Raw genomic sequence first — 22,925 nt, forward strand, 5'->3', positions numbered from 1 at the left:
TGGGTCTCTCAAAGCAGCTCCTCCTGGAGGAAGGGACCCATCACGATGGCCAGAAGTGATTCTGTCCCTGTAGCCTCCTTGAACAACTTTCCCCACAGACCTTTTGGTATTTAAAGAGAACCTGTGTATGGAAGTTGACACAACTAATATAGTCATACCAAAAAGGGGGTCATAAAAAATTAAAGTTATTCTTATAAATCTTTCATCAGAAGCAATGAAAAGGGACACGAGGGTAGTCTCGGTCCTTTGTGCTGCAAGCTCTTCTTCCGGGCTCTGGGCTATTGTTCTCGCAGCTCCTCAAACAGACTTTCACTTTCACACTGACAAAAGTCACTTAAAAGCCAGACAGCTGTACTAACACACCCACCTTAGCGAGCGGGAGCCGCGGGCAGGTGCTGAGCCCTCTGCGGGACCTGGTTTCGGATGGGTGGGGGCCGCCTCCTCCCGCCCGCCCGCCGCCCGGGCCCTCGCACCCAGGGGGGCCACGCACGGCCCTTTCGTGTCCTCCCCACCCAGGTGCCCCCGGAGTTTTCTTGCCCTCTCTTCGCGGCCTGAAACACGGATGTCCCTGATCGCATTGATATCTCAGGTGGGAGGGCCGGGGCCAGGTTCGAGAAAAGTTTGAGCCCAGAACTTGGCAGAAGACGGAGGGAGCGTGTCTCAAAATTCTCTCCTCCTACATCCCTTTGCTTCTCTTCCTTCTGCCTTTTTTCCTGCCAGTCGGAAGCTCTCATAAGCTTTTCAGATTGCTGCTGCCTCCTTGGGAGCAGCTTGGGTCAGAGGAAAAGCACCCACCGGTGCTTGGGGGACAAGCCTTACCTCGGGATCGAAGATCCAGCTAGAGACAGCGAGGCTAGGTGGCTCTGCCTGCCTCCCAGGCCTCAGGGCAGCCACCGCCATGGGCCGTGGTGAGTCCTCCCTGTGTGTGTATTACAGGCCCCCCCCTCCCCTGTCACCTTGTGTACAGTCTGGTCTGTGACACTGATGGTGATTATGTCATTATTTTGCTCTGGGGGCCCTGGCACATCTGCAGAGCCCAAGCACATCTTCTTTGTTGCGCTGGCAAACATCCCACACCACAAATGCTTCATTAGCCCGGCTGCCGGCCTCCTTGCCAGACGCGAGTGCCCAAGCCCAGGCGTCTCTCTGCTCCGTTCTTTTGTGTCGCTGATGATCATGTATTCATCTTCCCGGTTCTTCCCCATTTTCCTCGACTTCTGAACTCCAGATGTCCCAGTTTTCTTGCCCAAATCACTCTGAGGTCCACAATGAGAAGCAGGGCGACTCTACCCCTTGACCCAGCCCCACCCCCTTGCCACCTTCCTACTTCTCCGTTCCCCAGATGGATGGTGACTTTGCATAGCTCCCCAACACGAGGGCTGACATTTTCAAACTTACAGTTTGCCCAGATACCAAGGGACGGCTCCCGGGGTCTGATGGTAGATTGGGCTAGGATGGGGAGTTATTAGATACCGCTTGTTGGACGGATGCCTTTCTCCTGCATGCCACGCCTTTCCTCTCCTTGGCTCCTTTTTTTGCTTTCTACGCATTGCCACATTTTACCAAATTTCAGAGAGCAGTCTCAAATGCGAGTACAGGAAAGATTCTTCATGCTCCGCTGTGCATGTTATGGTCGTCTGAAGGTTCTTTTTCTCCGAATGGAGTCGTCATCTCCACTCTACCCCCTACCAAAGTCCCCTGCCTCCTCCTGCGGCCCTAACCTCCCCAGCCCCAACAGTGACCTATTATTAGATAGTTAAAGTGATTAGTGCTTGGATCTTCTGGAAAAGAGCTAAAACATTTCCCTTCAGTCTTATCCTGTGTGTTTCACAGAAATACAGCTTTTGGGAAGGTGTGCTGGTTTCTCCATTAACTGCAGTAAATTCCCGAGTTTAATATCTTGGGCTGTGATGGATGCTTCATAATTGGGATGTTTAATTTCCCCTTAAATTTGAAGTAATTGGTCTGTGTTACCATACTATCAGTAACTTCCCCAGTAGAGAATTTAACCAGTTGTTTTTTTTTAATCTCTAAACTACCACAACATAAGATATTTGAAATGTCTCTATCTTTGAGTAAGACAGATTTTTTGTTTTAAGGATTAAGTTCATATTTTTATGGAAATCATAGTCAGACCCTAGGACAGAGACACTAGCAAAGAATAAAGAAAACTCCCTGCGAGGAATGAGTTGTTGTATTGTACCAGATCGGAACACGTTCCAGTCAGAGCCCCTTTTCGAATATTAGGAACGATCTGGCCGGAAGAGTGAAGGGAGAGGTGGTCAGATCTGTTGGCTACCCAGCCCCCTGGGCAGAAAGCCCGTTGGGAGAGGCTGGTACCTGTCACTGTTGGAATCATTTTCAAAAGACTCAGGATGTCCCTAGAACATTCCCAAGCTTCCATTATTAGCTCATTATGGTTTTATCACCCATGGGTTTATTTAAACCTTTTTTTTCAAACCTAACTGCATTCTCAGAGTATACCACTCCTCAAGATAATAATTCTCTAAATTTATTACCTGCTGTGAAAATTGTATCTTCTTTTTATGGCTCTTAAAGTGATTTCCCTGGAACTCCAAAGGGATCTCCCTTGTTATAATATCCTGGGATTTGTGAACAGGACTATGGCCATATTCTCCATTTCCTTTCTGATTTTATAGACTTTGATCATTCCTCCCTCTTAATCTTCATCTCTCCAGATTAATCCTTTCTAAAAATCTAATCCCGTACAGTAAGTGGGCTGCCCGTGATCATTTTTGCTGCCCTTCTGTAATGCGTTTCTGGCATGACTGTGTCTTCTCGAGGGACGGTTACACTTAGCAGACCACGGAACCTAATTCGAGCTATGGGCAGGCCACACTGTGGTTTGGTGGTTGTACCTCTCTCACACACACCCACTGTGATTTGTTTTGTTTGTCCCAAAAGTTTATCCTCAGAAGTTGGATTTCTTGAGTAACATCTCAGTAGCGCTTTTTGGTTAAGATGGTCCCATGAGAAGAATTGATGAGACTTGGCAAGTATTCTTATTCTGGCAAATCTGAATGTGTCTCCAGGACATAGCCAGCGAAATAAAAAAAAAAAAACAAATTAAAAAACAAAACAACAACAACAACAACAAAACGGGCAGATCCACCATCCTATATTGTCAGGATGTTTTCAGTGTTCTTGTAGATGAAGTATCAGGGTATTTGGTATCATGAAGACATGACCTTCGTCTTGGGCTTGATTCTTTAAAATGATAAAACTAGGGCAAGAAAGCTCCGGCCTCTGAATTATTCTCAGGAGGAAACAAAATGTTTACTTATAAGTCAGTGTTATTTTATGTGAAAGCATCACCTTGAGATCTTAAGAAGGAAATCCTTTGGGAGAGTCTTTGCAATGTCAGTGGTCGTGAACTAATAATAGTGCAGCATGGATTCTGGAACTGGCTCCTGGGGTCCTTGAAACCCTTGAAACCTTGACAAGTATGTTACCCTCCCTGTGCCTCAGTTTCCTCGTCTATTAAATGAGGAAAATAATAGAAACTACCTCACAGAGTTGTCTTGAGAATGACATGACTAGACATGATGACCTTAGCACAAAGTAGGTGCTGTATAAGCATCTGCTTTTATTAATTCATGCAGCCAAGTAAAAGTTACCTTGTTGCTGTTATCAGTAGCTCAACTCTTGCACCATTTCCTGCTGACCCTAAATAGGCAAACAAACAAATGAGCAAACAGGGAGTTCTCATCAGAATTGGGACAAAGAGTCAATGCAAAACTGGTTTTAAAAAGAGAAAGGGAGTCCTCCTGCCCCAGGTGTGGCTGTACAGGTGACACTAGCCTGGAACAGGTCCAGGATTCCGGAGTCATGGGTTCCAGATGAGAAGGGCAGCAGTGAGGGGATGGGGTCTGGCAGAGGGAGCACCGGATTGGTGGGGGGGTCTGCCTCTGACAACTCCTGCCACGTTGAGCTCTACTTTGCTCACCTGTCAAGTGATAAGATGAGACACGGAGCTTTGTTCTATCTCTGAAATTCGGTGATTCTAGAAGACCTTCCGCCTTCTTAAAATAAATCCTGGGCACGAGGCAAAGCTTTCAGCAGTGACTGTGGAGCCCCTAGGAATCCAGATGGTGTCCATGTAGGGCCACTTCTACCCTTGTGGTTCTGCTGTGGCTTAATTATCTCAGTGAAAGTCTCTAGGGTGCCCATTGTCGTGTTCTCCCAAGGCTCTCTTTGCAGATCTGAATCTCAACAGTGCCCTTGGAGACGTGGCAACTCCCGTGCTGGGATTAGAAAGACTAATTTTTTACATTCATAAACATCTATTGACTGAATTGGCACGATCATTATACTCTGCTCACTTTACGTGTTGTGTTGGCGGGGGCAGCTGAACAGTGAGGACATTTGTGCCGAAGCCCTCACGCAAGTGGGTTTTCTAGGAGATGGAGCAGAACTGAACGAACTGAGAGAGGGCGTGTATACCTGTGCCCACACGTTATTGCACTACGGCACACCTCCCCCCAACCATAAGATTTTGCGCTGTGCGTGAACCTCTGTCTAAGATACAACATCTGCCCTCGTTTGGGACAGAAAGGGTTGTTTTGGCTAACTACCTTCACTACTAGGCTGGGTTGGCAATTTTTGTAAAAGCAACACCACCTTTTCTTTTAAGGGCTCCCAATACGGTGGTAATCTTGATCGTGAAAGTCTTTCCCAGTGGGATTTGGTATGTGTTCATGCGTTTCTGGTCGGTAAGGATCGAATCTTCACACAAGTCATTTGGATATGTATTTCTCATCTTTTTAGGGTCCTAGTCCCCAATGTCTGTTTTTTTTTTTTTGTTTTGTTTGTGGGGGAGGAGGGGCTCCATAGCATTTTAAAGTAAAATCTGATTCTAAAGGTGACTTTTAGTAAAAGGTAGTATGTTGTTGAGAACAATTGTGGGGGTTAGAGTGGTGCAAAGGCAGAAGAACAGCCGGAAGCAGAAGTGGGTGGAGGAAGATGAAAGGCTCTGGTTTCAAGGCCACCGTGTTTCCTTTAATATAGAGACAATTTTCAAAGATTTCTCATTTTCAGTGGCCTGACCGTGGCAAGAAAATCTGTATATCAATTCCTGTAATTGTCTTCCGGCAGGACCAATGCAAGAGCCAATCCCTGACAGCGTCCTAAGACTCCCCATCACAAACATTACCTCAAGTCCCGTTAGGTGTTGGCATGGATCTGGAAGGCTCCCAAAGGCCCCTGGGAGCCGTTCAAGAATCAGTTCCTCCCCTTTCCCAAACTATTTCCCTTTCTTGAAAAAGGAATTTCAATGCCATTCCAAGCTCTTAGGTTGCTTTGAAATACAACTCATCCTTCCTTTTGCAAAGGGTAATTGTGGAGGAAAGACCAATAGAATATTCTAGAAACACAAAACAGAATTTCTCTGAGAGAATTAAAATCCTTTAGTCAAAACCAAAAGACCTGATGGAGGCCTTTAATCCCAGTCCTTTCTCAGAGCAGCCCCAATATTATTTGGGATGCATACTCTGTTGTCGCCAGAGTGGTGGTCTTTCCTAGGATCCAGGGATCTCAGAAACACTCTTTTGATCATCATCCGTACCTCACGGTGCCTTCTCTGATGCTCGCCACGGGTGATGCTCTTCTCATCATCCTGCCTGAACCCCACTTCCTAACAGTTTCTCCCTGGGCTCCTCAGCTCTGTTAGCACGAATACGGGACATGCAGACTAGCTTCCATATTAGTCTAGGCAAAGCTTAATTACGAAGATAAACCCGCCGCAGAAAACAATCACGTAATGCATTCTTGAACGAAACAGGAGTAACTGTGGATTATCTGTGCCCCAGCTTCCTTTCGTGCAATATTGGAGACTTTATGTCTTGTTGTTTTTGGATAATGTCCCATCCAAGAGTGGCACCGAGCTTGGCCCTATTTATTCTACCATCTCACCCAGTAGTTGTAGCAAAAGTTAAACTTTAAGCACTATCAGCCTGTCTTGAACTCAGATACCAATGGCACATAATTCGTGGGGCTACCTTGAGGGGTAGGGAGCTAACACTGCTGTGTGAAGGTACGCTGCTTGCTTTTCCATCTAAGTACGGAGCTGATTCCTTTGGTGTGCTGTGCAGGAGGGTCTGGACTCCTCCAGCTCGTACATTTGAATGTTTCCTGCCAGGAACATTTCTAATAAAATGCTCCTCATCACGGCAGAGAAGGACTGAAGTCTTCCTGGGCCTTGATGATCGCTGGGTGTGCCCATAGACATGGGCAGCCTTCCATGCATCTGAGGAATGGCAAGACATTGCAGGTTGAATTTGGGTGAAGCAGTCCCAGCTACCCTACAGGAACAAGTAGTGTGCTGACCCGGTGAGGCACATGGGATTGGTGAAGAATGAAAGTGCATTCAGGACCATTGTTAGCCCTCAAGTTTAGCTAAGAGCAGAGGTTGGCCAGATCCGGCCCTCGCTCGGCCTGTTTTTTATGACTCTGAGCTCAGAATGGTTTTTATATTTTTAAAAAGTTGTAAACAAGAAGAAGAATATGCAACAGAAAGAGAATGTGGCCCACAAAGCCTAGGTATTTATTATCTAGCCCTTTACAGAAAAAGTTTGCCAACCCCTGGTTTGGATTGTTTTACTCTTTTGGAGAACACAGACTTTCTCCGAGTCCTGAGATTCCCAAACTCCATGATTCTTGGATGAAATAGTCTTGGTCCAGGTCTTACTGAACAGCCTACCAGATGTGTAATTCCAGCAGGAGCTTCCAGTTATGTCTAAGATCTAAGAGTATCTTCCATGAATCCTGGGGCTAAAGAGATTAGGAAAGTATTAGATTTTCATTTTTATTACTTTTTCTCTGGTTTTCTTTTTGTTGAATTTTATTTGTTCTTTTTTTTTTTTTTTTTTTTTGTCTATTTAAAGTTGGAGTCACTCTTTGAAACATGGGTAGAGTTCAGGAAGGAAGGAACATTTACTCTGTCACCACGAATAACATGATGATCATTGTGTTTCCTGACACGTATGCCAACAAGACTTCCAAGCATGAGCAAATAAACTAGCCTTTTTCATCATATTTGGTGAACCAAATTTCAGTGCCACAAAATAATTTTGACAGGGTCATAGAATGTATTCTAATGGCATTTGCCTTTCTATTCCCAGCAAGCTAGTTAAGTACTTCCTTTTCTGGGGCTAGGAGAGAGACAGTTTTATTTCTCTTGATATCTCTATCAAGTTTCCAATGGAAGGTTTATGCCATTTAAAAAGCATACATGCACTATTAGCAGGCAGAGTAGCTATTAAGACATTCTTTTTTTTATTATTCTCAAAAGTCACAATTCGTCAAAACTCTCCATCCAAGCATAGTTCTTGATCATCACGTGATTTTTTTAAATCAGCCCATACCTCATCAACATCTTGGAGGTGTAGAAATTTTATTGTGCATTCTGTATTTTCTAAATAGCCACTTTGAAATGAGGAAGATTCCATTTAGGTAAGGAAACAAAGGGAGTCAGGGCACACTTCCGCCCTTCCTCCACGCTGCTGTCAGAGAAGCCCACACGAGGGGTGATTGTCTGTGGTCTCCCCAGCCCCTCCCTGCCCACGCTGCAGACCCAAGTTCACGTCTCTGACACTTTTTCATGGAACTCCGCTGTCCGTTCAAGGTGGATCTTAGCCTCCCTCGCGCCCTTCCCATGTGACTCTTCATTCTGTTTATTACACTTCCTCCAGTGGGGCCATTTCCACCATGTCTCCCTGGTGGCTCCTCTACCGGCATCTCCACGGACTGGTATTGCGCCGGAGGATGCCAGGCGTGTTCCTTTGGAAGTTTTCCTGCCACAAGCTCAATGTATGTCCCTGCCGCAGTGACAGACAGAGATACGCTCTTTCCTTTTGCCACTTTTTCTAATTATCCCTGCAGCTCTTTCAGTCTGGCTGGGAGCAACCTGGGGACCGTTGTGTGGGTCTCCCTCCCGCTCCGTCCCCCATCCCCGCCCCTGGCACATTAACATGACATTGCGTGGTGTGCACAGAACGGGAACAGCTTCCACCAGCTGAAACCTCTGATCCCAAACCCACTAGAGAGTTTGGCTTTTGGATTTTGGCAAGAAGGCCTGTTGCCCATCAGGTCAGCATGAATAAAGATTTCTTTCTTCCTTTCTTTTTTAAAGTCAAGCACCAACTGACACTGCCCCCCCCCCCCCCCCGCCCAGCTCCTTTTCTCAAGACAATTTAACCCCTTCTCCCAAGTACATTTTTTTTTTCTGAATGCGTGGGATTTTGTTTTATTCTTTTCCTGTGAGACAACCAAGAAATCTACTATATGCCGAATCTGAAAGCCAAATCAATTCTAAGCCATCTTATCATTTTTAAAGTATGTTTATCCAGCTTTGCCGTAGGAACAAGCAGACTGTTTGAAGGCCACATACTTTTCAAACCTTGGTTGCAACACGTTTGCCCCGTTTTGAAACTGTCTTTATCTAGCCGAGAAAACGAAAATCTATTTGACAAAGTGGCACTCTGGCCAGTTTATCTTGCAATATGGCTTTAGCTCACTGAGTCTATTGATTTCCTTAAATTAATGTTTACAGAATGCTACTGAATTTTGCTCAACAGAACATTGTTCTTTTGAAGGTTTGTAAAAAAAAAAAAATATGATACAGACTGTTATTGCCATGTGTTCCTTTGCTTAGAGGAAACATGCGTTTGTTTTTTCATTTTTGTTTTATTGTGTGTTTTTTGTTTTTTAAGGGCAGCCTTGAACTATAACCACTTCCTATAAGCATTTACTCTTCACATATTTAAGTAGCAAAACACGTTACTGGGGGAAGTGAGCCCGCTCTTAGGCCTAAAACTGCATGGGCATTATGCTGACCCAGTCCCGTACGGTCCCCGGAGGCTGAAGGCCACTTGGAGCATCAGAGTGAAAGAGACTTTAGTCCGAAGCCCGGTTGCTGCCGCAGAATCTTCCTCTGCCTTTCTTGGTATCAGCCGGCGGCCTTGGCAAGGGGCTTCGCAGCCCGGGCACCCCGGGTGACGCCAGGCTTCCAAACATAGGTGTGAGGATCCCAGTAAAATTTAAACACCATGTAGCCGTTTGGTGGGAACTCCACTAGCTCGTTCTTTGACCATGGCACTCAGCGAATCTCAGGGGGCCATTTTAAAACTGGCCCTTAAGCTCTAAGACAGGGGTTCAGATCACCATCATGAAGTGACTGAAATAAAACTTGGGAAATACAAAACAACTTTCTCAACTTGTTGACTCGGGCCATAAGTTCGCTGAAGCAAACATACTCAAAGCATCTCTCAAAATACTGCCTTGTACACACTGACGCGTCACAGTGAGACACTTGCCAGGAACTGGACTCTTCTTTAAAGGTTCCAAGCATCACCTTCCGTTCGGGGAGTATTTTGCGCTTCCCGGAAGCGCATCCATGTTTGCTCTCGCCCTTGGGCCTTCCCCGCCACGTCGGGGCGTCAGGACGTGATCCCACAATGCACTGCGCGCGGCGTCCGGCGTCATGGCTTCCTTCCAGGCCGTTGCGGCCCCGGGCGAGCGTTCAGGGTAAACGGGAGCCCGGCCGCAAGGGAGACCCTGCGCCACGGCATCTTGTGACCATATTTGATTGCTCCAGGTTTCCTCCTCTGCCCCCGACAGGAAAATTCCGGGAGAATGAGACAGTGGAGAGGAGCAGCAATGTCGTCTCTGTTTTTGCCTTTTCCTCTGATAATCTTGGAGGAGTTACTAAAGCATCTGAGTTTATCCATTTAAGTCCACTCTGTCTGCAGTGTAAGTCCCCAGCTTGTGCCACTGCCGTCAGGAGCTCCGTCTCTCCTTGATCAATATTTACTTAACAAACAGCAGGGATGGGAGAGTTTGTTTAGAGGAATCATGTGCGCACCAGGGTGAGCGAATGCTCGGGAAAGTACTTTAACTTTGTCTCCTTCCCTAGGACCTTCGTGCGCATGTGTGCGCGTGTGCGCCTGCAGAGGCCCTTTCTGTTTTTAGCTTCTCCAAAGACACTTAGAAGTCATCGAAAAAATGCCTCGTGAAATGTGATTAGTGCATTGTTCACACTCTAAGAGAACTCATGATGTAAATTCAGGTTTGAAAGCCCCAAGTTCGACTTTTCCTTTTAGGCTCTTACACAGGTTCAACATTTTGGAAAGACTCTTGGGATGAACAAGATGCACAAGCGCTTCCTTTGACCTTGCTCAGATGAGTGGGAGGGAAGGAGATGCAGTTGGAGACAGTGAAAACAGTTTAGACAAGGCAACTCTATTTCTAATGGCATTAGAGAGAGAGAGAGAGAAAGAGAGAGAGTGTGTGTGTGTGTGTGTAAGCCCAAGGAGAAAAGTAGCTCTCCAGATTTTCAAAGCTGCTTACCCAGTTTTTGGAATTAGATGTGTCTAACGCTAATAATAAATATGAATACCGCGGCGTTCAAGTTTAGAGAGCATTATTTCTTTCAACTTCACCGAAACAATTGCTTGAAGGCTCAAGTCAGTGTCTCCAATGCAGTTGACTTGGAGGCATCTGGGTCTAGTTGGAGGGGTTTTGTTTCTGTGTGGGTAGAGGCTGGGGGAGGCTAGGGGAGTTATTTATTTATTTGATTTTGTGAATTGGAGTTGTAAAGCCATCTGAAATATTCATGCAGAATTGTCTGAGAAGCCCGTTTCTGTTTTATTTACTGCACAGTAGAACAGCCACAGTGGATTAGTTCTACAATACCCGTAACAAAAGCCCAACAGCTGATGCATGTGATGTTAGGAGGTGACAAAACAGTTAAAGTATGCTGCTGGCTACAGGCAAGCAGTCAGCAGATGCAGACAAAAGGGTTTGTGACAAGAATAACTCTCTCTCCAAGGCGAGCAGTGAAGAGTATCCAAAATACCAGTACCCTTTTCTCCTTGACATTGTCTTCTTACAGTCAGCATTTTATTGCCCTTCTATAGTATTAAAAAAAAAAAAAGTGGAGGGGGAAGAAGAAAGAAAACCCACGCACCAACTAATTCACCAAAATACTAGCCACGATGTTACTTTTCCATCCGTTAAATATTCCTGCCCATACATGGGTTCCCTTTTACATTTTCCCTTCAAAGTGAGTTTGAAAAAAAAAAATAGTTTAAAAGAAGAATTGAATAGATGATCTCCCTTGATAAGATTGTAATCCATTGATAACCTTGATAAGCCATTTGAGCCTTTGGATGTTGGGGAGGGACTGGGGAGAGAGCTCTATGCCTGGTTTGTTTTCCCTCCATTTCAGCAAAGATCATTTCACTGATAAAATGGGGCCAGTGGACCAATTTTTAAAGGGGATGGAGGATGGAGAGGTATCCATGGGAAACTGTGCAAAGGGCCAGGTTGAAGTCTCCCGCAAAAGGCCAAGGGATGAGCTTGGGGATCTTTCAGAGGTGTGAAAAATCAGCTTCTCTGTCTCCAGAAAATAGGGGAGGCTGTCTTCTTTTTAACCTTTGTAATTCCCCTTCTATTCTCTGTGACATTCATTCAGCTGCCAAGAGCGTTTGGCAAGGTTTGGGCCAGCGAGCACACTTCCAGTGACCACTAACCTTGGTATGTCCTGACACTTATGATGAGTGTCTGCAGGACACAGAAGGCAGGCAGCCTGCTATGTCAGGCTTTTATTATGTACTGCAGAGGCTAGGGACAGTCAGTTTAATAAAACAAATCATCCTTGAAGGTAAAGCAACTGGGAAGAGGAGGAGGAAGACAGGGGGAAAATGTGTCTTTGCCACTCATTCTGGGGCGGGGGGGGCGGGGGAGAAAAAGAACAGCAGAACAGCCCCCCACCCAACACACTGTGCGTGTGCGTGTGCGCATGTGGATCCATGTGTGCGTGCGCACGCGCCCAACCCAGCCACAGCCAGAGCAGATCTGATAACGTCCTCCCGATTTCCCCATTTCATCAAAGCCCATAAGGCCCTTGTTTGCTCTGAGGAGACTCAAATACAAATGATCGTGATGAGATGGGTAGATGCTGATAGCCAGCCCCCTTCAGATTTATGAGTGCATTCAAGTACCTCGTCGTAATTCTCTTCTCCTCCAAATATCAAGGCAAGGAGAGGCAAGACCATTTGGGGTGAGGTTCCTATATTGGGATGCCTTTTTATCAAGCAAAGTTTCCATTCTCCTCTCCTGAAGAACACTCAGCAGAGCAGCTCCCACAATAGCTTCAGAGTTCCAGCCAGAGACTTTGGAAGCCTTTTGTTTTTTCCCTGTGGCATGTCCAAAGGCACGGCCTTCCCTCCCCCCTCCCAGCAGCCTGCATTGTCTTGCATTCCAGGGACTTGATTGACTGTTGCCACCTGATGCTGAGGAGACACTCTGGGGTTCATTCTGCAGATTGTTAGGTTCTATTAAAAGAAACCTAGATAAGGGATTACTTGTCACTAAGGGATTTTCTGCAGATGTTTATTAGTGATTGGAAATCCATTAGGTGTGAAGAGGTACAGAAGAATATGGACAACACCATTCTCGTAAGCCCAGATTCTAAGGCAGCCCCCCCAAAATCAGAAAGGGCCCCCTTTTAGTCTGTTAAATGGAGTTGGGGAAAGTTTTAAAGCAGAAAGGGGTAAGGGTCTCTTTTCTCATGGGTGATATTTCTACCTGTGGATGGAACTCCTTGGCACCCTCTCAAAAGATCAGTTGCCACCCATCAGTTTACCTCTCTGGAGCCACCAGAAAAGATTAATTGCTCTAGCATTAGAGGATCTCATTATCAATTGCTTTAAACCAGCCCAATCTGTTGTATGAGTATTGCCTCAAAGTAAGCCCTAAATTAGCAAACCATTTCATTTGTTCAAAAAGAATTCATCCCTTCTCAAACATAAACCAATATCCTAAGTCTCCTCCTGGGAATCCTTTGTACCATTCACATTTATTTTGAAGTTCCTAGCTCTTCTGTGGTTTTCCTCAGCCACAGATCCACAGCTTGTCGAGGTTTTGATGCCCCATATAAATAGAAATTACTGAAAATGCATTAAAAGAGAGCCAGCATGGTTTAATGATAAGACACCTGGACATGTTATTTCACATGAGTCTCTTGTTCTCATAATTTATTCATCTTGTAGAGTCTCATAGTTTCTTCATCTACAAAATGACTTTTGAGGTCTATTCCAACTCTTTAAATGCTAGCTTTTAGCCTTATTGAAAAAAAATTTTTTTTCTTGTTTAAGTATCGAGGGAGAAGTTACATGTGACTCCAGAGCAGTGTGGAATAAAGCAGAAGGCAGGCTCTCATTATGAAAGACTATGCAAAAGAACTTTGTTAAGCATTGTGGCGGAGACCCACAATAGAAACCGTGGCTCTTTATCTAAAGACACGTCGGGGCAAATTCATTACAACTAGATAGAAGCAGGCGAAAAATTAAACCACACAAGACACAAATACAAAAGATGGTGAAGGATAGCCCAAGATTACCACCAAAAGAAATGAATGTTTAAAACCAGATAAAACCCACTAAAAGCCATGTACAAGCATGGCAAATAATAATAGGGTGGGAGAAGCACACACCCCCCCCCCCGCCAAGTTACTTTGATTTGCCCTCAGGCACCCCCTAGAACCTTCTCTCCCTCCTCCAGCACTGATGCTGTTCGAGATGCATCTTCTCTCCTCTGATGGTCTCAAACAATACCTCTGCTCCCTTGGCCCCGGGTACACCAGATCTCCTGTGGGCCCTTGGTGTGGAGGAGCTTCCGGTCTACCCTGACTTCCTCTGGAGGAGCGACCATCCCCTATGTCCCGCACTGCTCTCTGCCACGCCCTGCTGCGTCCCCAGTTGTTCAAGGAACATAGATCTGTGTCATGCCTCTGTTGCCAATGGCAGGGAAAACCACAATTCTTGAAATGCTTATCTTAATAAATGCCTATGATTATGTTTCTTTAGCATTTGGCTAATAGCTCCCAAACCAAGTAGTCAGGGTGGGGAGTTGTCCCTGCCTCACTGTTCTCCAGCCAGATCCCCTCTCTCAGTAATGCCCATCTGATAAAACGTAAAGGATTATCTTTGAGGGAAGAGGGGAGAGTATGCAAAAAGGCTGCTTAATGACTTTTTATTTGGGTGTGAGGTCAGTGAGAGATTTGGGGAGAAATTACCAACATTGTGTAGAAAATTTAGATGAATTCTCATCGGGGAATGGCCACTGGGGTACAAGGGTTAGCACATCCCTGGGGGACAAGGCAGGGACAAGGGGTTGTTGGGATGATTTGGACAGCAGTGTCTGGAGAAACTGGCTGGGGTGGATGTCTTTGGAAGAGGCTACTGAAAATTTTCACTTTTTCTAGATTCTGATAGGCCCCACATGGGGTCCTTTCTTTTTCTGGGGAATTAAAATCCTTTAATTTTTTTTACAAAAGACAAGTGACTTACCTTTGGAAGGAGTGAACTTCTTTGTCCAACTTTAAATGTATGAAACAGGGATGCCTGGTGATCATTTTAGTTTTTCTTAATAGTTACTGTCATTATAAAATGGTCCATTGCACAAATTGAGAAAGAGTGGGAGAAAGAGATCAAATCTGTTCGACATGATGATACCTCCGTGTAGTTGGTAAAATGGCATATGTGAACTGGGACGAAAATCTTTGAACCCTTCCGTATGTGTGGGCAGATCTGTCTACACCTACAACTGCAGTGCATTTACTTCCTCATATATCTGCACTTACTATAAAAGTAAAACTTACTAATGCAGAAGTACCCCACTAAAAGAAATCTACTGAGTGTCCATGTGTACATGGGCAATTAAGAGTTCACGGAACGGGGGCGCCTGGGTGGTTCAGTGGGTTAGGCCGTTGCCTTCAGCTCAGGTCATGATCTCCGGGTCCTGGGATCGAGTCCCGCATCGGGCTCTCTGCTCAGCAGGGGGCCTGCTTCCCTCCCTATCTCTCTCTCTCTGTCTGCCTCTCCATCTACTTGTGAGCTCTCTCTGTCAAATAAATAAATAAAATCTTAAAAAAAAAAATTCACAGAACGGCTCCACAAATCCTTTATCTTGGTGTAGGGAACAGAAGCCATGCTTTACCTTGGGTAGCTGACAGAGAATACTAAGGACATCAATATCTACCCCTTTCCCTGGACAAGACGTTGGACTATTAAATAAACAATTGAGAACACACGTACTTATTAATTGCTGTGGAAGAAATGGATAAACAATTAGGGCTTCTCAAAAGAATATTTGGAAGGGGCTCCTGGGTGGCTCAGTCGGCTGAGCGTCTGACTCTTGATTTCACTCAGGTCGTGATCTCAGGAGTGTGAGATCAAGCCCGGTGTCAGGCTCTGGTTCAGCATGGAATCTGGCCTTTTCCATCTGCTCCTCCCCCCTCGCCCCCACTCATGCTGTGCTCTACCTCTCTCTCTCTCTCTCTCTCTCTCGTTCTCTCTAAAATAAATAAATAAAATCTTGTAAAATATAAAAATAATTTACAAAAAAAAAGAATGTTTGGAGGATATTTGTCTTAGAATGTAAGGACTTTGAACAATTCCCTTGATCTCTCTGAGCCTCAGTTTTCCACACAGTAAAAAGGGGACAGGGACACCTTATAGAGATGCTGGGAGAACGGAATGGGATGATTCACAGTCTGTGCATAACTGAGCTCCTGACACGTAACAAACACTCCAGAAATGTTGGTTTTCGTTAGTACTATCAGCTGCATGAATCACTCTTATGGAGCAATTCTAATCTCAAAGTCAAATAATTTCCGATGTAGAATTTTAGGACCGGTAGAGATTTTGTATTTTGGGACTCAATGTTAATGTCATCCCCTTATCCCTGTCTGTACGCAGAGCACTTTCTGGTGCATGTTACTCCCATATACAATTTGGCATTTGAGTCAGCAGTCCTCTGCTGCTATGAGAAGAAAACAGATTTTTCGGTTTTCTTCATTTACAGGGGGTTTCGGTGATATCAAAGCCCAATGATCTCTTATTCTACTTTTGAGAACCACACTTTGTTTTCATAATGGAAATCAAAAGGAAATAGGATTCAAATTCTGAAAGATTAGCCAGAGACTTGTACCGGAATGCACCTGTTTAACAAAGTGGGGAATCCCAACGGTGTGTCCCCTTTTCTCACCCAAACATTCAGAAGGGAATCCCGGTTTTTCAGTACGTCTGTGTGTATCCTTTACACAAGTCCCTTTCTAGAACTTCACAAAGCTGTCCGCCCCACATTACAGTGCTACTATATATAACGACTTTACATAAGAGAAGAGAGGCCAGCCATTTTTAGCAAATGCGGGTGCCACGTAAAGCCCCTTTCTGAAAGAAAGAACTTAGCTCCGCTTCCTTTGAAGAACTAGAGACTTGAAACTGAAAACTTTATTAATGCCATTGTCCCCTTGTATCAGCAGGTTCCAGAAAGATTCCTGGAAGTTGCGCAGATCACATTACGAGAGTTTTTCAATGCCATTATCGCAGGCAAAGATGTTGATCCTTCCTGGAAGAAGGCCATATACAAGGTCATCTGCAAGCTGGATAGTGAAGTCCCTGAGATTTTCAAATCCCCGAACTGCCTACAAGAGCTGCTTCATGAGTAGAAATTTCAACAACTCTTTTCGAATGTATGAATAGTAGCAGTCCCCTTTGGATGTCTAAGTTGTACGTGTCTAGATTTTGATTTCCTATGGATGTGGATGGGAGGCATGGGTATGTTCTGGAATCAGCTGATAGTTCCTCCTCGTCATCTTGCGCTCATTTTCTTTTGTTTTCCGTTGCAAGGGGATGGTTATTTTCCTTTGGTCTTTAGCTTACTTTTGCCCGAGGCCCTTAACATTTGGAGACTTTAAAATAGGGTTAATTTTCAGGGAAAAAGAACGTTGACGTGTGGAAATTCTCTAGTCGCAAGGAAAGGCATTTCAAAGATGCTTCTGCTTGATCGATAGTTTATCGCAAATGACAGTTGGCAGAGGGAGACCCGTGACACGGCACTGCCCCACCGACGGTGACGTGTGTCTCCTGCTTTTACTGCTAACGAGGCCAGAAAACTCAATGAAACCACTACGTAAACTTAAATATTTTGTTCGGTTGGAACTCCGTAAGTTGTATTCCTTGTTTACCCCAAAAGGCCAAATTCCAAAACCAAAAATAGTCACGGTCAAGCCTTTCCATAAGAGAAACGGCGAGTAGGCCCACACGGGTGTACCCGTTTCTTCCGGGGGCAAAGCAATTCTTCACAAAACTGACTCTTTCGAGATGAAGCTGGAAATTCACACCCGATCTTCCGGTTACATCGCTCTTAAGAGTTACAATCGGGTCTTCGTAATCAGTGAGTATAGATCATTTTTGATAGAGAAACACCCCTTTCACATCATTTTCTATTATCTCACTTCAGATATTAAAAGGCACATACGTTTCAAATGGACTCTTAATTTGGTTTATATGGTTCAACGAGTTATTATGTCTGTTTTATATTTAACACTTGTTTCCAAAAGAAAAAAAAAAGCAACAACAACAACAACAACACTATGTTCTGAATATATTTCTCTAGTAAGGAATAAAGGACATCCCAAGTTGACCATAAAATTCCTGCCTACATTAGACTCTTGTTGACAGTGGTGAGCTGACTTGATCTTCACCACCAAAGAGGAGCCCACGTCAGGATGACCTCTTTTTTCATACGCGAACCCACACTGCCCTGATGGATATCCCAAGTGGTGATGGTCTAATGAAGTGTTTCTTCGTTTTAGGGACAGCATTTTAAAGCAATTGAGAAAGTCTCTTCGAATTCAGAAGCTAGTACTGACCAAATCGTGCGAAGCGTGTGTAGGCAGCATAGGAAAGGTTGGGGTTAACCCAAAAGACGCAATTTCAGCACACCTAAGGATGCCGGCTGCTGGTGTGCGCTTTCTTCAATGGTTCTCCTCTTCTTCCTTTTTTCTCTTTTTCCAGGTTTTCCGAGGTGTACAGTGTCCCATACTTGCTTTTAAAAAAGTCCTACAGCATTCACGCTTGTTTTCCCAGATGGGTTTTTGTGCAGATGCAGTAAGAATTCCTTGTTCATTGTAATAGGCTTTTCCAGACACCCCCCTCCCTCCCCTTAGGGCATTGGACTTACGCTTAAAATGACACAGGAACAAACCTGGTATTTAGATTATACTGAACACAAATACCATTTTCCCTTAATTTTCATAAAAGTTACATTTGACTCTGGAGAATGCAGGTTGACCCATGTGACTAACTAGCTGACCCAATCGCTGTAATTTACCATCATTTATAAATTCTGCTGATGGACAGGAATGTATGGAGGCAATTACTGTCAGCACAAAGCCTTAAAACCTGCTGACTTTAAATTAAACAGCACAGTCCTGTGATGCCCAGCATCATTCAGGAGGCTAACGGGCCCTCGCAGTGTGCAGCGACACGGGCTGGAACACCACGGGCTTCTCTCTGCACCCCCAACCAATGCATCATCCAGCTCATGCTCCCCTACGTAGCACACACCAAGCCAGCAGATCCAATTTGCTCCGGTTTGCTTGGGGAAAAAAATAAAAAAATGTTTGGATAATCATTGCATTGGAATAAAAAGCAAACCAAAAAAAAAAAAAAAAAAATCCAATCAGCACAAAGTAGGGAAGCAATTTCAACTTGTGGTCACACTCTTTTGTCTTGTTTCACGTGAAAGAGTAGGAATTCATTGTTCATGTCCTAAAACCACTGGGTCTTCGCTGTTCCGTGTAATTGACATCAACATCATGTTGCCATTTACAAGGTAGAAGGCAAAACCGTAGTGTATTCACCTATGTAGACAGACTGCTAGCATCTTCTGATCTGGGGCAAATTCAGTAATGATCCCAGGCTCATTTGGATCTTTAGCATTATTTTCCCCTGCCTTTCTAATTTAAGTAGACGGATTCAGCAAAAGTGTGTGTTCACAACCAACGTTGATGTGCTTATCTATGATAATAGCCGTTCGAGGTTCACTGAGGCATAGAAATGGTTTCAGAGTAGAAATTGCATGAGGTTAAACTCACCTCTTTGTTCGATCACTTTTGCTTTTGGGTGGTTTTTCCCCTTTTTACGATCACAAATCTTGTGCCTCCCAGTGCATTGGAAAGTGACAAAAGCCTGTCTCTCAAAACTCCTACTTAACGATTCTGGGTTTGGTTTGGTTTGGTTTGGTTTTTTAATCATCATCTTTCTAATCTCAGCTCAACTCTCACCAAGTGAAAATTGGCTACTTGGGAGAAAGTTAACTTTCTATGAAGTTGGGAGGGACAGTTTACATAGGAAAAAAGAAGTCTAAAGTGCATGTTGAAATACCACATTACCACTTATTTTCTGCTAACCCTAAATTATTTTTGCATATACACTTGAGGTGATAGTCTGTGCCTAGACCTAAAATGCACCAGCGGGGGGATTTTTAAAAATCCTTCAAAATACCAGTTTTTTCCCACAAGTACAATTGTTCTTGTGCCTTCTGTGGCTTTCGATTTCATCTTTTTGACTTTATTTCCAATTACTACAGCTGCAATAAACACTAGATCTTTTTTTTTTCTGGCTGTTTGACATAACGTTGATAGCTATGCATATTTTGTGTCTTTTTAAAACAAAGCGGGAGAATACGTTTTTGAAGAAGAGAATTTTTAGAACAGTTTGATACCGCAAATTATTTTTTCTTCAATTGTTTGAGCAGCATTCGAGTTTTGAAAATTCTTGTAGAAGCCAATTTTTTGTAACTGTGGTGCAAATCTTGTGTTTTCTTAGCCTAATGAAAAGTAGTATAGAAGCAATATTTCATACCATGTGCTGTATATGTGTGTGCAGGTGTGTGAACATGAGGACACATACACACATATACACACATGTAAAAATATACATATATATATGCGTGTGAAGTGGAAAGCTTACCTTTTCCTATCTAGATTTAAGGACCTATTTTAGACATTTGTTATGTTTTGTGAAAAGAATGTTCTATTTGCAACAACAAAACATTTAATTCTTACTGTATCTCTGGCTGTTTAATGAGGACGTTTCACATTAAATGGTAAAACAACGTGGAAGATGGTAGAATGTAGTAATTATTTAAGGAAATGTTCACCCACATATTCCTGAAGTTTGCTTTGTGCCTCCGAGTATTATTTAATTCAAGTGTTTTATGTTTGCAGAATCTTTGTTGCTGTGCTAGGGATGTGGGTGAATATCATTTTTAAAAATGTTAAAAACAACAAAAAAAAGCAAAATAAAAACACTAAAGCAAGAGGGGAACTTTTATAAAGCAATGTAAATATTTAACCTCATGGCTGTTGTTACGTAAGACATGAGATTTTAATAAATAACTACATTCTCACAACATCTGTTGAATTTATTAGGAACACTACAGTGACTGTATAGACAGTTGAAAGCATTCTTGAAAATCCTGCTCTCTACTTTTAAAAGATAACAGTCTCTTTCATCAGATGTCAAGGGCAAGGGTAATGCAGTTTCTGTAAATTTATGAAATTTCTTTTCTATGTACATGAAAACACTTGGCAAGTAACCACCACACACACACACACACACACTCACACACACATGCACGTACACAAACAGGTTAATACTAAGTCATAGAGCTGAAGATCTGGGGGCTTTAAAAACAGGATGTCCCTCAGAAGCAATCATACATTTATCAAAGAAAACGTGGTTTACTGACTCCCTGAAAGCCGTGTACATGTGAGGACAGAGCAAAATCTCTTTGCCCTGTATATTATAGAATATTCATTGGTGTGAATAGTACAAATGTTTCCTTCTGGTACAAACTCTGTGTTTGCAAATTACAAGAAGCATTGTTTTGAAAAAGCTCCCCTTAAAAGAATGTAACTGGTTTATATGAGTAAGCGGTTACTGCATTGCACTTAAATGTTCTGTTGAAGGAAATGCAGTTTTGTTTTCTGTAGATCTGTTGGTTGTAAACCATCTATAAAACTAAAGCTAAAACGTTCATATTCAGAGCTGGGATCAAAACTCGTATTCAACCTTTGCATCTTCTCATAATCATCCTTCTAAGAATATAGCAGGATCTGGAAGCGTCTGGACTTTTGAGTCTTTTAACTGAGCCCTCTCTCAAATCTGACACCCTCTAAAATGCGCAAACGAGCAGAAAAGGCGAACAGACTGGCCCGCTTTTGTGAAAAGGTATTCATTCTGTGTTTTAAAAATATTCTAATCCTCCACGTGGGGAGGGGGGAAACATTTTCAAATTGTATATTACCACTTCAAGGATAGAATTAGAAAAACATGCATTTGGGGTTGGTCTCAGCACTACCTACAAGAATCAAAGGTCATGGCTTCTCCCGATGTTGTCCCAGCCACTTCTTATATGTATATAGTATAAACCGTGAAAAAACACTGCCTTTATATTATTTAGCAATATGTTGTAAATAGCATTATTAAGCTCTTTTTTTGTAATAAAGACCCTTTGATTTGAATATAGTACAATAACTGAACTGATAAAGTCAATTTTTGATTTTTTTTTTTTTAGCTAGAGGCAATTTCAATTGTGGATTTTTGTTGTTGTCTATTGTTCTGAAGACTTTGCATAATTTATTGGTTTAATTTATCCTAATTTATTTGATGAAGGTGTACAATTTTGTATTACCAAGGATGTACTGTAATATTAATTGATATGATTTAAAAAATGAGACTCCCTGTCCATATTAAAAAGAAAATAAAAAGGTGCAGTAGACAATTGATTTTAAAGTAAAAGTACAAAAATTTAGTTTGGCAGCTACTAAATTTTAAAACAGAAAAAGTTGTGGGGGTGGGGTGGGTAGGGGGTTTTACTTTGTGTGTTTTAAGCTTTTGTATACTCTCCAAACTTTTACCTTTTGCTTTGTACCACTTAAAGGATACAGTAGTCCAATTGCCTTGTGTGCCTTCCATCTTCTCTTAAACTGAATGTATGTGCAGTATATATGCAAGCTTGTGCAAAATAAAATATACATTACAAGCTCAGTGCCGTTCGATTTTTTTTTTAATCACGTGACATTTAGCTTTTGGACCCGTGTCCCATTTTAGGACAACGGGCTGCTTGGGACTAATATCCATTCCGGACTTTGCTTTCATTAAAATGCTTAATTACACAAGTCTAACATGAATGCTTGCAACTCCTAGAATTGATCTTTTTTACTTCAGATTATTGTAGCAAAGGGCTGTGTGTCTCTTTGAGACCTCTTCTCGCGGATTTAACTTTAAAAATGACAAAAGCTTTGGTTTAAAACAATGTTAGTGAGCTAAATTTAATTCAAAATTGCAAACGTCTAACAGCTCTAAGAATAAGGAGAGGTGTTCCCAAAAATCAAAAATGGCAAATATATCACTTGAAATATGGGGAGGGAGAGCTCATATTGTTTCCCCTCTGGTTGGAGTCAGAACTAAGTACTAATGTAAATTTTCTGAAATCTTTCTAGAATGTTCCTTCAAACGTGACCGGCAGCATGTTTCATACTAAGACCGCTGGTCCTATGGCTTTTGAAAATTTCCTTTATCTCTTTCGCTTTGGTTTAAAACCCTGTCTCCTTTATCCTTGAATCAGGAGCAAGAAGAATTAGCAAAAATCCTTCACCTACATGAAATTGACTCTATGACCCATCATTCACAGCTGCACCTCTGTTTCTGGCTTCCATTTTACTGTAGACTGAGTCTTCTCAATCTCAGAATTCTTTCACTTTCACCTAAATGATGAAATTGTATTTGACCCTGTTCACACAAAGGTGTTTAACACTATCAAAACAATTAAATAATAACAGTATTTTCCCACTTAACGTTATTTCTCTATCAATGGCACAGACTTAAATTCCAGTCGTCCTACCTTAATTGGGCAAAAGAGCATGCTACGTCTCTCTGTGCCAAGTATTTATTCCATGATTGGAGAAAAATTAAGAAGCTCTCCCTCTTCCACCTGCTCTTGGAAGACAGGAGACATTTGAATAATATAATGACTCTTCTATCTTCTTG

At 43.1% G+C, this 22,925-nt stretch overlaps 1 protein-coding gene across 7 annotated transcripts in view; it reads left to right on the top strand.

The window, feature by feature from the left end:
• The window catches only part of PROX1 (prospero homeobox 1), a 52,737-nt gene extending 30,814 nt beyond the window's left edge, over positions 1-21,923 (top strand). For 6 of the 7 annotated variants that reach the window (XM_059145324.1, XM_059145325.1, XM_059145326.1 and 3 more), the window contains one exon: positions 16,343-21,923. In XM_059145324.1, the coding sequence (XP_059001307.1) occupies positions 16,343-16,531 (189 nt within the window). In that variant the 3' untranslated portion in view covers positions 16,532-21,923. The remainder of the gene's footprint in view (positions 1-16,342) is intronic. The other variant, XM_059145330.1, reaches the window with a different exon arrangement.
• Positions 21,924-22,925: the final 1,002 nt, after the last annotated feature.

The sequence above is a fragment of the Mustela lutreola genome, chromosome 14 (assembly GCF_030435805.1).
Source record: "Mustela lutreola isolate mMusLut2 chromosome 14, mMusLut2.pri, whole genome shotgun sequence".
NCBI classification, from domain to species: Eukaryota; Metazoa; Chordata; class Mammalia; order Carnivora; family Mustelidae; genus Mustela; species Mustela lutreola.